Consider the following 14671-nt stretch of genomic DNA (forward strand, 5'->3'; position numbering starts at 1 on the left):
TACACATCCTGGGGCTTGTCACACCGTACTCCAATACATCATAGTCAACTTACAGTCAAAACGCCTGGGTACTAAACATGAATGTTAAGGGAGCAGTAATACCAACAAGAAAGAAACAATAAGGTATTTTGGAGACCCACATAGACAGTAACTAAAATAAACTATTTAAAAAGGGTTTATCAAGGTTTTTTTTTCAAATATTGCCTGTGGTAGGAAACTGTATAAGGCAAAGCAGAAGCCATACATGCACATGACGAGAGTAGTGACCGCATTGCAGCGGCAACCTCAGGCAACCTCTTTAATGCCATATATCTGTCCAAGAAATAAAGACACAGCTTGGAAATACTAAAAACAATATATTTTATTAGAGCAGAGGAGGAATTTTATTTAGTATTTACAGAAAATTCTCTTGGTGCCAAAAGTAGACAAACTGTAGACTGCGGATTACACACAACAGCAACGCAAAACATATGGATAGTTAATGCAAAAGTGTTACAAAACCTTCCGACAGGTCCCTATAGATAGTATGATCAGTGCCATTCATTCAGGAAGTGTATGCTCTGAAGCGTTTTCATTGTGTTTCTGCATTGTTTTCTTGGATACAATGTTAGGATGGAGATGTCTTGTCAGGGGAATGTAAGAGCATTATTTCTGGTGGGAAGGACTCTGGGAGTATTGCTGTGTAAGACTGTAGACCTCTCCAACAAGCTTTCTTCAATGGTTAGACAAGTTCAACTTTGGCATTGGGATAAACAGCCACAACATCATATCCCTCCGGAGGCTTGACTCTCTCCTTGGCGTGGGTTTCGCAGTACAGCTGCTCCTCAATAAAGAAATAACCTCTTTGCTTCAGGTTGAGGCCGCAGTCATCACACATGAAGCATTCTGGATGATAGAGCTTGTCTCGTGCCTTGACTATAGTGCCGCTGTACAATGACAGAGTAAATACAATGACTCACAATATAAACATTCATGTATTATTGTCAAATTATTGAGACAATGCTGGAAAGTACTAATATGTTTTCCTGTTGCAGCTGCTGGGTGGAGACGTAGCTGCTGTGATGTCCTCCCCCTCCCCTCTGCATGGAAAATGAGCTTCTGTTTAGCAAGTAAGATCTACGTAAGTAGAAATTTCAGAGTAAAAAACAGATGGGGAGGGAAGGAGAAGAATGATAAAGTTAAATTGAGTGGACACAGAGACTATGCTCTGGACTCCTTGTATATGATGTATGAAGTACACTGTGGTTGGTCTGTGAAACAGGACACTGCAAGTTCTGTCATGGAAGTGTGAATCAGCCCTCATAATTCATTTATGCAAACTTTTTAAAAATGTACTATTTCAGAAAGTCATATGCTATGTTTAAGAAGTCATCAATTTTACTATTGTCATCTTATCTATCATATATCTTATGTGCATGTAATACCATAAATTACACCTATAAATACCATATATACCCAAGTATAAGTTTAACTTGTCTGCACAAAAATACGCTGAAAAAAAAACTTGGCTTATACTTGAGCCTATATAAAAAATGTGTACTCACCTTCCGACGCCCCCATTGCAAGAAGAGGACACAATTTTTTTTTTTTTATAGGCCGGGCATTCCTCTAGGAGGGCCTCAGGCTGTATACCGGGGATCAGGGGGCTGTCATGCTATATAATGGAGACAGGGGGCTGTCAGGCTGTATACTAGGGACAGGGGGCTGCCAGGCTGTATACTGGGGACAGGGGGCTGCCAGGCTATATACTGGGGACAGGGGGCTGCCAGGCTATATACTGGGGACAGGGGGCTGCCAGGCTATATACTGGAGACAGGGGCTGTAAGGCTGTATACTAGGGACAGCGGGCTGCCAGGCCATATACTGGGGTTAGGGGGCTGCCAGGCTATATACTGAGGACAGGGGGCTGCCAGGCTATATACTGAGGACAGGGGGCTGCTGGCTATATACTGGGGACAGGGGGTTGCTGGCTATATACTGGGGACAGGGGCTGCTGAGTATATTCTGTGGGGCTGCAGGCTATAAACTAGGGGGCATGGGCTGCAGGCTATATACTGGGGGGCGGGGGCTGCAGGCTACATACTGGGGGCAGGGTCTGCTGGTTATATACTGGGGACAGAGGGCTGCCAGGCTATATACTGGGTAGAGGGGGCTGCTGGCTATATACTAGGGTCAGGGGGCTGCTGGCTATATACTGGGGACAGGGGGCTGCCGGCTATATACTGGGGACAGGGGGCTGCCGGCTATATACTGGGAACAGGGGGAGGCTGGCTATATACTGGGAATAGGGGTCTGCATATTATAATCTGGGGGGACTGGGTCTGCAGGCTATAAACTAGGGGGCTGGGCTGCAGGCTATATACTGGGGGGCAGGGGCTGCAGGCTATATACTGGGGTGCAGTGGCTGCAGTTTATATTTTCCGGGGGCAGCGGCTTCTGGCTATATACTGGGGACATGAGCTGGCAGGCTATATACTAGGCTTATACCCGAGTCAATAGGTTTTCCCAGTTTTTTTGTTAAGATTAGGTACCTCGGCTTAAACTCATATCGGCTTACACTTGAATATATACGGTAATGGACCGAATGCTGATCCAGATATTTCAGGGTTTTTTTTAGGAAATGTTCCCATATATGCACGGTTGGACCAACACACTGGGTTCCTTATCAACAGGCCTGAGGCTGATATAAAAGGCCCAAAATATGTTAAAAGAAGAACACAAAGCTGCCAGGAATCAGTATGGTAAGAATTCTGTATTTCTGGTAATTTTTGTTACTTACACAATTCCATTCCCACATCTGGTGCACTCTGGAAGCATCTGTAAGCCAGTCAGTGGACTGCTCAGCTTAGACACAGGAGACTTGACATTCCTGGAGCTGGACGGTCTTTCTAGCTTTTCACCTGCCAAGTATAAAAAAGTATATCAGATCTGTGTACAGAATTCTGCCTAATCCTCTAAAAGAACAGACTGAGACTGACTGTAACATGGCGGCACAACAACAAGTCAGACGAATCTAAAACTGCTTCTTGAAACCTTACACTGGGCTCCTGACAGAAATCTGGCCATTGCGGTCTTAGATCAGCTCTCCTTGTCTAACGTTTATTGAGATGCATGAATACAAAGCCATAGATCCAGGAGAATTCCTGAGGTTGCTGGATTGTCCCGGGTATATCCGTACTGATGGGATCAGCGACGTGCCACATGACATGTGCAACCTTTAAACAGTCGGCCATTATTTTAATGGACCGGTACTTTAGAAAGTACAGTATTTCTGAGTTGGAACAATTTTCCACAGTTCAACCATAGACGATTTAGACAACCAAAGTGATGCAAGTCAGCTGAAAAAGTGGGAAAAACTGTAGATTACTCAGTAACTCGTGTGCCGGAAGATTTTGCCACCAGAGAGGGGAATTTTGTCCCTGAGCCCTGAACCCTAAAATGTATAGTGCTGCATTGTGCCTAAGCAAGTAAGTTATGGCTTCATTCCCTTACATTATGTTTATAATAAGAAAACTCCACACTTTTCTAAATGTTACCAGTGTCTTTTCTTGTGACACAACTAGACTTTGCAGATGACTATTAATATGTGGGACTCACTTCTGGGAATATTTTGTCGCTGTCTTCTGCACCAGTTTTCATGTATTTGTACAGATGTGAAGATACTGGAGGTCACTGCCTTGTATAATAACACATCTGAGGTTACATTGCTCCTGCAGGCCTGGCCAGAGGAAGTTTGGCTTGTTTGCTCATTGTTATCTGCAAGGTACAATGAGCTCTATGACAGGCCTGATTCATGGCTCCTACTCCAATAAAAGACAATATGAGGGTGTCTGTGTGCCAAGAGGAAAGAATGAATCCACACGGCTCACCTGGCCACTGCCAAAGGAACATATTATCTTTATACGACATGAAATCCACTTTGCTTCAATAATAGCTCTGTTTATATGCACTTACTGGCAGGGAAGCTGGGCGACTGCTTAGTAGCAGACGTGTATGCCTGGAGCTCTCTTCAGACAAAGGCAACGCTCTTTGCTTCTACAAAGGTTAGAAGTTTCTGAAACCTTACAAATGATCCAGGCATTTACAGGAAATCAACCGGATGGATCCAGTGATTTAAACCCAAGTATACTTACAAACTAGCATGTGTCCCCTGAAACACAATCCATTCTTCATTTAGCGGCTTATTTTTCGAGAAAAGGACCTATAAAAATATGCAAATAAGCCCCAGGGGCTCCCGTGTATGTCACATATGGCTCCTGCTGATGTCACTGGCTCTCTGGCAGGAGGGAGGAAGGCATGAATAATTAGCAGATGGCGGAGCCAGAAGGGGCTTCTGTGATGTACACAGAGGTCTCTGAGGCTCATTTGCATATTTTTAAAGGTCCTTTTTTTCTTGAAAAATAAACTATTAGCAGCTAAATAAAGATTGGATCCAGTTTCAGTGGGCACACACCAGCATGTAAGTATACTTGGGGTAAGTATAATCTTGTACCTGTGAGGGCCCGTTCATTTCAGAATTTCATACATTTTGTGTATCATTTAGGCCCTTATGTACATGAACATATGCATTAACATGAAGTTAGTTGTTGGCAGCACAAGTGCCATTGGTAGGTGAGGGACCGTAGGAAAGACAGCGCCAGCTGCAAACATGGGCAAGAACAGGACCTGCTATACTCAGGCAATGGGGCTATGGAAACCGCGGCTGTGTGTGAGATATGTGTGCTAGCCATAGAAACAGTGTTTTAGGCCCCTTTCACACTTGCGTTTTTCACACTTGCGGTTTTCTGTGCGTGCTTTTGACGCGCAGAACTTGCATTGCACTCTGACCCATTGTAATCAATGGGTCTTTTCAGACTTGCATTTTTTTTCACGCACACACACACGTTTTTTTTAACGCGCATTTAAATCTCAACATGCTCTACTTTTGCAAGTCACGCGCGTGAAAAACGCACCATAAAAGTCTATGGAGACGCATCAAAATGCATTGCACTCTGAGACACATGCAAGTGCAATGCGTTTTTCACGCATCAATTGCCATAGAAAAGATAGAGCTCAGCCCTGAGTCCATTTCACGCGTTATCTGCACGTGAAAAACGCATTGAAATTGCATTGAAAACGCGCGTGAAAAATTGAGACACTGAACAAACTCTGACAGTGGAGGAGCGGGCACATTTCTGCCCCAGGCCTGGGTTCTTTTGAAAAATCAGAAATCTTTTGTTTGCTTGTTTTTGTGCAAAACCACACCAGGTCCCACCTGCCATAACCTCTTAATGTATCCGGTGGGACACAGGGGGGCGTAGCCGCAGGGCGTATAATAAATCTCCCTCTTTGTGACATTGTAAAAACAGGCTTAACCTATACGGTACACACCCTATGTACTGTACTATGTTCCTCCAAAATAAATTTCAGCTAATTTCATAAAGGCCTCAATCCAATAGTTTCCCATGAGATAAATTCCCTCACTTTTGACCATGTCCTGTGCTTTGTCTAAAAGTCTATAATACAATGAGATAATGGCTGGACATGAACCAGCCAGTCCATTTGCTGCTATGCTGGACTTGTAGAGTGCAATTGGGCATTTACAATGGAACGGCAGGAGGAAACCATAGAAATCTCCCCTGCATTCTTGTCTATTGTTTTAAGAGAACTTGGCCTATGTGGTTGCAATGTTCATCCTAAGATAACAGAAAGCGTCTCTTCATGCCGCTCTTGTCAGGCCAGCAGTAGGGTTCCTTACCGCTTACTGGCAGATAGTTAAAGGAAGTGTTGCTGTTGGCAGAGATCATATTATCATTGTACATAATAGAAACAATAAACTATGTGTCTATTCCTGATTTATCGACTCAATAGCAGAATCTGCACAATTCAGCAAAGTTGATGGCAGAGCTCAGCCTGGTTTACAAATGGTTAAAAACATGGAACTGCTTTACATTTCCTGATGAGAAGATGAGGTTTTGTTCTGCATTTGTTCACATTACAAATTAAATGGCCTATTCCTGTAATGGAGATGTATTTACTGTATATAACATATTGTACAGTCCAGCTAGTATATGCACAATCTTCCAGCTGCAGGCTACCTTTTCATTGTTGGAGCAGCTTCAGGATATGGAAGTAAAATAACTACAGGTTCTTATGGACCTGAGATTTAGTATCCCAAATTACGCTGTCACATCTCTGTCTGTGGCTGGTATGTAAAAAAACCCATCTCTTTATACTTACCAAGAGATGAGTCTGATAAGGATCACAGGACTCATCGCTGGGGCTCTGGCACATGCACAGTGGAGTCGGGTTGTACAACACAGCTTTATTAAATGACAGTGCAAGCATTGAGAACTCTGGACCAGGGTAAATATAAACCACCGGTCAATAAGGATCTGTAGTTGGTTTAGTTTCCCAAATTGTCCTAACTTGTGAGGAGCAGAACATTTGACCAATTTTAATTAAAAAATCTGTTTCTGTCCGGGTACCAAACCCAAATCTCCATCAGTAAGGCCACTTCCACACTTGCGTTGCAGATCAGGGTTTGATCAGTGTTTGGTCAGTAAAAAACTGACATTTTGCATCAGAGTGCAATCAGTTTTCAGTCAGAGTTTGTTCAGTGTCTCAGTTTTTCATGCGCGTTTTCAATGCAATTTCAATGCGTTTTTCACACGCAGAAAATGTGCGTGAAATGGACTCAGGACTGAGCTCTATCTTTTCTATGGCAATTGATGCGTTAAAAACGCATTGCACTTGTATGTGTCTCAGAGTGCAATGTGTTTTTGATGCGTCTCCATAGACTTGTATGGTGCGTTTTCCACGCGCGTGACTTGCAAAAGTAGAGCATGTCGAGATTTAAACGCGCGTAAAAAAAACGCACATGTGTGTGTGTGAAAAAAAATTGCAAGTCTGAAAAGACCCATTGATTACAATGGGTCAGAGTGCAATGCAAGTTTTGCACGTCAAAAGCACGTGCAGAAAACGTGCGTGAAAAATGCAAGTGTGAGGCCCCTTCCACACTTGCGTTGCAGATCACGTCAGAGTTTGATCAGGGTGCGATCAGGGTTTGGTCAGTGAAAAACGTGCTTTTTGCATCAGAGTGCAATCAGTTTTCAGTCAGAGTTTGTTCAGTGTCTCAGTTTTTCACGCGCGTTTTCAATGCCATTTCAATGCTTTTTTCACGCGCAGAAAATGCGCGTGAAATGGACTCAGGACTGAGCTCTATCTTTTCTATGGCAATTGATGCGTGAAAAACGCATTGCACTTGCATTGCACTTGCAAGTGTCTCAGAGTGCAATGCGTTTTTGATGCATCTCCATAGATTTGTATGGTGCGTTTTTCACACGCGTGACTTGCAAAAGTAGAGCATGTCGAGATTTAACGCGCGTTAAAAAAAATGCGTGTGTGTGCGTGAAAAAAAATGCAAGTCTGAAAAGACCCATTGGTTACAATGGGTCAGAGTGCAATGCAAGTTCTGCGTGTCAAAAGCACGCGCAGAAAACGCGCGTTAAAAACGCAAGTGTGCAAGGGGCCTGAAAGGGGCCTTACACCCGCAATCGGTGCCAGTGGAGTCGCCAGTGGCATCTAAATTTCTGCATGGGGGTCGTCGCACCCGATTATGCAATCAGGGTACAGAGACCAATGACATATTGGTCAGATTTCCAGGCCAGACTAAACCTTACACTGGGTACAGAAAGTATTAAAACCCCTTTTTCACTCTTTGTTTCATTGCAGCCAATTGGTAAGATCAAAAAAGCTAATTAATGTACACTCTGAACCAAATTTTGACAGAAAAAAACTGAAATGTAGATATTTTTGCTAATTTATAAACAATTTATGAACAATATCTCAAGTTGGGGGCAGAGTACACTAATGAGCAAAAAAAGGAACTCTTGATCTTACCAACTGGCTACAATGAAACAAAGAGTAAAAATGTAAGTGGGTTTGAATACTTTCCGTACCCACTGTATGTGGACATAGACGGTGTTACAGATGGACCTCATATCTACTGTCCATTAAATCTATGGTAGTTCTGGATCTCACAGTGTCATAAATGAGGCTGTGAATTCAGTTTAGCCACGCTTGGGCCATGTTTTCCAATATGAATTGCCCTTCATGAAATAATGATAAATAAAACTTGTTGAAAATATGACACTGTTATCTTGAAATGTGTTTACTGTAGATATTTTATAGCGTGACTGATTATTAGAGATCTTATTGGTCATAGCCGACCAGGAGTCTTAGTTCAGCCCATACAATGCCATGGGAAAATGATGACTCGGTGACTGGTAGGGGCATTGTCTGAGATAGTTTTGATGCAGGGACTGTTGACCACCAGTCACTCCTAGAACCAGCACATCAGCCTACAGGGGGATTTCTAAGGTGACACAAATAGAAAAGTTCATATAGATGGCCATACTCTAAGCTATACCAACCATTCTCTCCAGCTTCCAGCATATCCTGCAAGTACTTGAACGATCCAGACTGCTTGGGCTGAGATACCGGTTCTTCATAATCTTGGAGCATTTTGTATACATCTGATTCTGTGTGAACTCCATTTCGGCTTCTCGGGACAGTTCTCTGTGGGTCGACACTGTTAACAACAAATCACCAAACAACCAGTTAACAGAACGACAATGATATGTACCAATGGGCAACACGCCTCCAGTGCTGGAAGAATCTCGATGTATCTCGAAGGAAGCCTTTTTTATCAAAACAACACCTTCTACAATATGGCCTGCTCATGAAACATTCAGCAAACATGTTATACCATGGACGCTATGGCCAGCCAGACATTCAACTGCAGGGGAATGTATAATCAAATAGTAGCCATACAAATGCATATAATACACAGTAAGCAGAACAATCCATCAGAAGTGCAGATGCTACAATCATTCCCATGTTGTAGCAAAATACTTCACATATCTTAAAGGGAACTTGTCACCAGGGACCTCATTTTCACTAAAGACAGAAGCCCATTACAGCTACATTGCAAACATGCCTTTCTGCTTTTCTAAGCATTTGCATTACAATATAATTGTGCGTTATAACTTACCTTACACCCTGACCGAATCCTCTGTGTAGTCACAGGGGTTGGGCTTTAGTTTGGATGCATTTCAAAATACAACATGTGACTTTTCTGTGCTACTCACTCAGCTCTCAGCTCCCACCTTTGTGCTCCTGTACAGCGCCTCCCTCCCCCACTGATGTCAGCTTACCACCCCGTGAGTTCTGTTCCTTTGAAGGAGCACAAGGAGGGGCTGAGTGCTGGGGAGTGAGCAGACAAATCACGTGTTGTTTTTTGAAATGCATTCAAACCAAAGCCAAACTCTGGGACTACACAGAGGATTCTGTCAGGGTGCAAGGTAAGGTTTAACACACAATTATATTATAATGTGAAAATGAGATCCCTGGTTCCCTTTAAATCGTAATAAATGACTCCATCAGCTACCTGCCAACATACAGGATACTACCTCCCACTGACACACTTTTTTTGGAACTTAAGCTAGAAGCTATACTTCCGTTGAATATTCCACCACATAGAAAAATAAAATCTTTCATCTGATTATCCTGTGTTGACAATATTTCATACAAATTTAGGGTGCTAACCTACAGTGCAGGAGCTGTACACTACAATTACTCTGCTGTCACTGCATTGAATAGCTGTGTGACCACACCCTAAGGCTGGCCACACACAGCGTGCTGGGTTTTGGGAAATGAAAAGGTGCGCTGGCCTGATTCCATGGAAAGAGCACAGTGCCAGGGACGGGAGTCCTGGCACAATAGTGAAATATGATGCAAGAAGTCCCTGCTTGCCAGCGAACAGCAGCATGACAGTTTGGTGCTGCAGTTCTGCTGACAACCAGGGACTCCTTGCATCATATTTCACTACGATGAAAGGTCTGCGTTGGCCCGTGGAGCCTGGCCAGTTAGTGGTCCCATTATCACAGCAAGTTCATGCAGCCTACCTTATGACTGATCACCTAGTATTCCTTGATCAAGGTCTATGCAGTCCTATGTCACGGACTAACCACACTGCTTGGGACGCGATTCCCTGCATCATATTGATATATGATGCAAGGAGTTCCGGCTTACCCACAAGCCAATGATCACGAACTGTGTGAAACAGCCCTAAGACTGCTTCAAATATTCCATCAGATAAGAACAAACATTCCACATCCACATCCAATGCAGAGGTAGATAAAACAGCCTCTCAGGGCTGAGGTCTCATTCATTCACCAACATTTACGAGACAGGGAAACAATGAAGCATCATTAGACTGTGGACATCTGTTGTATGAGATATCACTTACAGCCAACCATGGATTGTGCATCGTTTCTTTATGCGAAACAGAACCTGGTATAATCTAAAAATACTAGAAATACTATTTTCAGTGAAGCCTACAGGCTTTATTTGAGGGAAGAAAAATATACCCCCTTAAACTACTAAGATGCTGCAGTGACTATTACCCAGGACATCAGAGGGGTTAAACAAACTGATGGGTATAACCACTATATTATTCCTGCTGCTGTGTCCATAATGGTAAAGAGTGACAGGGGTGAAGGTGAAACATGGGTGGTTCCCTAACCTCAACCCAATGAAATGGGGCTAAAAAAGGCAGTGGTGTGGAATAGTAGTGGATCATAATATAGACGGTCTGGACGGTAGCCCAGGGCCCAAGCCTTCTAGCCTATCCAAACCAACCACTGAATTTTATACTGGGAACGGGCTTCACCCATGACTTTTGCAGGACCTCCAATCTTGAAACTGCAAATTGAAAGCAGAAAGGAATCCTCCATTCCCCAAGCTGATTCTAGTACCATATGTAGGAAGTGATTCCAGACTTGTAGGGGCTATAATATTCATACAGCCCAGGACCCATGGCACACATATTCTGTGTGGAAGGAGAATGGTTAGAATAATATGCTCCATAAAAAGGCTTCCACAAGGAGACTATCTGACTCTGCTGAATGCTTCTCTGTAATTTCATTGAAAGCTTCTAATTAAATCTGACGTTAAGTTTGACAGATTTTAAGACATTGGCTACCAGAAGCCACATCTTGTTGAAATCTGCTCTCATTCATGGGCTACAACATACTGTTCACTATTTACAGCACAGAGAAAATTTCTACAGATAAATGTATGCCGCGTGCTTGTAGAAATTCAGTTTAGTAAACCATATTTGGCAGTACGGCTATATACACAAAGGTTTCCTTTCAAAGTAATGTATACATCCACATGATTCAGCACAGCTGCACTGGAGAAGGAATCCAAACATTCTGTACAAGGTCATTAATGTATATGGTGGGACAGATAGTACGGACCTCTACACGCAGAGCAGCTTTGTCTTCAGTACAAACGCTGCAAACCAGATGAGGTTTCATACTCTACTGCAGTGGTCCCAGCACAACCTGACTGCTGCAGATTGGAGACCACCGACGTGGGGTAGGTGCTGAATTCAGCTTATGTGCAGGAAGGGGAACGCTCAAACAGGAATGGGAGTGCAGGTCCCCTCTTGGTGACCCATGACAGAGAACTTAACCTCATTAAAACTGATTTGGCTAACAATGGTAGTAACTATTTATTTTAGGAAATTAAACTGATTTTTTAATCCAATTTCAGAATGCCGGATGTCTGATACCTGACACGCCATGATCAGTACTCCTCCTTCACAGGTCAGTGGTACTGATCACATGGCCTATTTTTAACTCAGCCCCATTTAAGTGCAATGCCAAACACAACCACTATACAATGAATGTACGTTACTTAAACTGTAAAAAAAACAGAGCTCATCTGATCATTGCAGTCTTTTATGCCAGCTGATTAGTGGCGGTGCCAGGGGTCAGACACCTGCCAATCTTATATTTACCTCATATCCTAAAGATAGGTGAGAATAAAAGCATCCTAGAGTATCCCTTGAAGGAAGATTATGACAATATTCAGATACTATGAAAAGGAATTTAGAAGAGTGTAAGTAAACTTTACCAAGTTAAAGAAAATCTACCGGGTGGATTTATCATGTGGATTGTTGGAATTGATTCCGTTGGCCCTTTTGTGGTGTTAACATAATATGATTCTGTATTACCTACTGTGTTATATGTACTAATAAAGAGTTGTCCGATTAAAGAAAATCTACCATCAAAATCCTTCATAATAAACCAGGGACACTTACTCATGGCTCCAGGCGCGGTGACTGTGGTAATCTTCTTATATTTGCTATACATGGCCTCCTTCCTTCTAAAATCAACTTTTAACATTATGCTAATCAGTCAGAAGAGCTCTGGGAGTCCTTCCCCCTTTCACTATGTGCTGAAACTTTCTCTGAGTCTGGCAGTGTGACAGTCTGTGAAGCAACTGCGGAAAGGGGCTCTGGTTAGAAAAAAGAAGGCCATAGCTAACAAATATAAGAAGATTCCCACAGTCACAGTGCCTGGATCTATGAGTAAGTGTCCCTGGTTTATCCTGATGGTAGATTTACTTTAAACAGAATTGAATAGTTCAGTTAATTATATTGAACTCTGTATACTTTATTAAATAAATATCTTCCTGTGCCCTTCTTTCCCATCTTACTGTGTACATCAGCTTTCTGTCCTGTATCCAGTGACATCAGAGCCTGATAATGTTTCTAATGACAACTCTTTACACTCAGTCCATGGATAGTCTAATCTCATCAAATAACTGAGTATGAAATATGCTCCAAGTATAGAAAGAGAGAGTTAATCATTAGCCTCCAGTCCTTACGTTCTGTGTACAGGACTTGAGAAGTATTTCAGAAACATTGCTCAGTACAGGAGAAAAAAGGAGCAGATAAAAAGTCAAAGAAAAGTTGTTTTACTAAATAGAGTATTTTATAGTTGACTATTTTAGTTTAGATGGGAAAACACCTTTAAGTGGCAGAAAGACACTGTTTATAACCAGTGTTGAGCAGATGTGGACCACAAACTTTGACAGTTCAGCTGCCCCCGGACCCAACCAGATTCAGGCTGGGCACAACCCTCATCGGTGCTGGCACTGATCCTGGCAGCAGCATTTAGAGGGAACCTGTCACCAATTTTTTCACAAATACAGCTAGTGGCAGGTATCATTAGAGCCATAGTAACTAACTGACACTTTTTTTTTTGCTAAAAATGTTTTCCCTCTGATATATTCAACTTTATAATTTTACCTGGTATCCAGAGGTATCTAGAGCAAGTTGAGTTGAGCATTGCCTCCTTGGGCTGAAGCCAGCAGCTCATCCCCATTCTTTCTCAGCATGCAGCAGTAATGTCATGTGACCAGGGTTACATCAACACAGGTCCTTTAGCCTCCTTACATTACCAAACTGTACACGATGCACATATCTGAGCACATGAAATCACTGCACCCTGCATGGAGAGGATAAAAAGTTATTTTATGTGGTCAGATATGTGCATGGTGTACAGTTTACTAATGTTAGAAGGCTAAAGGACCTGTGATGATGTCACCCTGGTCAACAGACATTAGACAATAATCACCCCCCGCAACTTCTCTCCGGATGCCAGGCTAATTTATAACTCTGATTTTATGGAGATGTGCAGGCAAAAAAAATAGCTTAAAGAAGGGTGTCGGTTAGTTACTAGGGCTCTATGGGAACCTGACACTAGCTGTATTTGAAAAATGTGATAACAGGTTCCCTTTAAATCAATGTTGCACCAACATTTTGGGGATGATTGTCACACACCACACACTACATTGATTTAAATGTCACCACCAATATTTAAGGAGTTAGCACCACCGATTGCGGGGGAATTACTTGTGGGGCTTCGGGTCTGGGTTTTGGAACCTGGAGCTGAACAGAGCCTGAGTTTGGCCGAGCTATGACTTTGTGAGGTCTGCTCATCACTATTATATACTATACTATAATACAAATTTAACAGCAAGTTAGAATATTATAATCCTTGAAAAATCATTCCTTACATATTTTCTATTAATCTATATACAACTTAACAGGGACAACTATATTTAAAGAACTCTGGATCATGTATACAGACATAATGATAAAGATAGAGATCATACATCATATTAAAAGATTCAAGTAAGCGAAAACCCAGAAGTGAACGCACCTTGGTGGAGAAGAGATGTTGATCCTTCCCATATGAGAAGACAGATGTGATTCTATAGTGTTGTTGTTGTTGTTTGTGTAGAGTCTGGATGGATTATTGTATTGAGTGTTGAGCATTGGTCGGACATCACTTGGACTGCCTCGTGGGGAAACTGGTGTTGATCGCCTGTTGTTAGCACTTTCTGATGGGAAAATATCCTAAATAAAGAAGTACAAAACACAGAAATATTAATTTATTTTTTAGAAATATATGATAATCTAGATACTAGAAATAAAAATGGTAAACAGTATATATAGGAATAATTTTTTTATTATCTGCAAATTATTTTCCAGAATATGGCTACATTCACATCACATTTTTAGCAGGGCTGTGGAGTCGAAATTTCCTGAACTTCGACTCCACGACTCGTCCCTGGTCCCTCTAGCAGTGCTGGAGATGTGGGCATTTCTTCCCAGTGCCTTAATCCTCTGATCTATAGCAGTGGAGCTCCACTCCTGCCCATGTACATAAAGTTCTGCACATATTCATCTCAACTAAAAGGGGGATCAGGGGTGCACAAGCCGTGTCAACAGGCCACATGCAGCCTTTCAGGCCATGAATTGTGGTCCACA

General features: G+C 42.4%; 1 protein-coding gene across 1 annotated transcript in view; it reads right to left on the bottom strand.

Annotated features, from left to right (window-relative positions):
• Nucleotides 1-343: 343 nt before the first annotated feature.
• Nucleotides 344-14671, bottom strand: part of PDLIM4 (PDZ and LIM domain 4) — a 108292-nt gene continuing 93964 nt past the window's right edge. Inside the window, exons 4-7 of the mRNA XM_072145987.1 lie at nucleotides 14061-14257; nucleotides 8415-8572; nucleotides 2780-2900; nucleotides 344-926 (exon numbers count right to left, since the gene is read on the bottom strand). Coding sequence (XP_072002088.1) covers nucleotides 722-926; nucleotides 2780-2900; nucleotides 8415-8572; nucleotides 14061-14257 — 681 coding nt within the window. The 3' untranslated portion in view covers nucleotides 344-721. The remainder of the gene's footprint in view (nucleotides 927-2779; nucleotides 2901-8414; nucleotides 8573-14060; nucleotides 14258-14671) is intronic.

This window comes from Engystomops pustulosus, chromosome 4, assembly GCF_040894005.1.
Source record: "Engystomops pustulosus chromosome 4, aEngPut4.maternal, whole genome shotgun sequence".
Classification (NCBI taxonomy): Eukaryota; Metazoa; Chordata; class Amphibia; order Anura; family Leptodactylidae; genus Engystomops; species Engystomops pustulosus.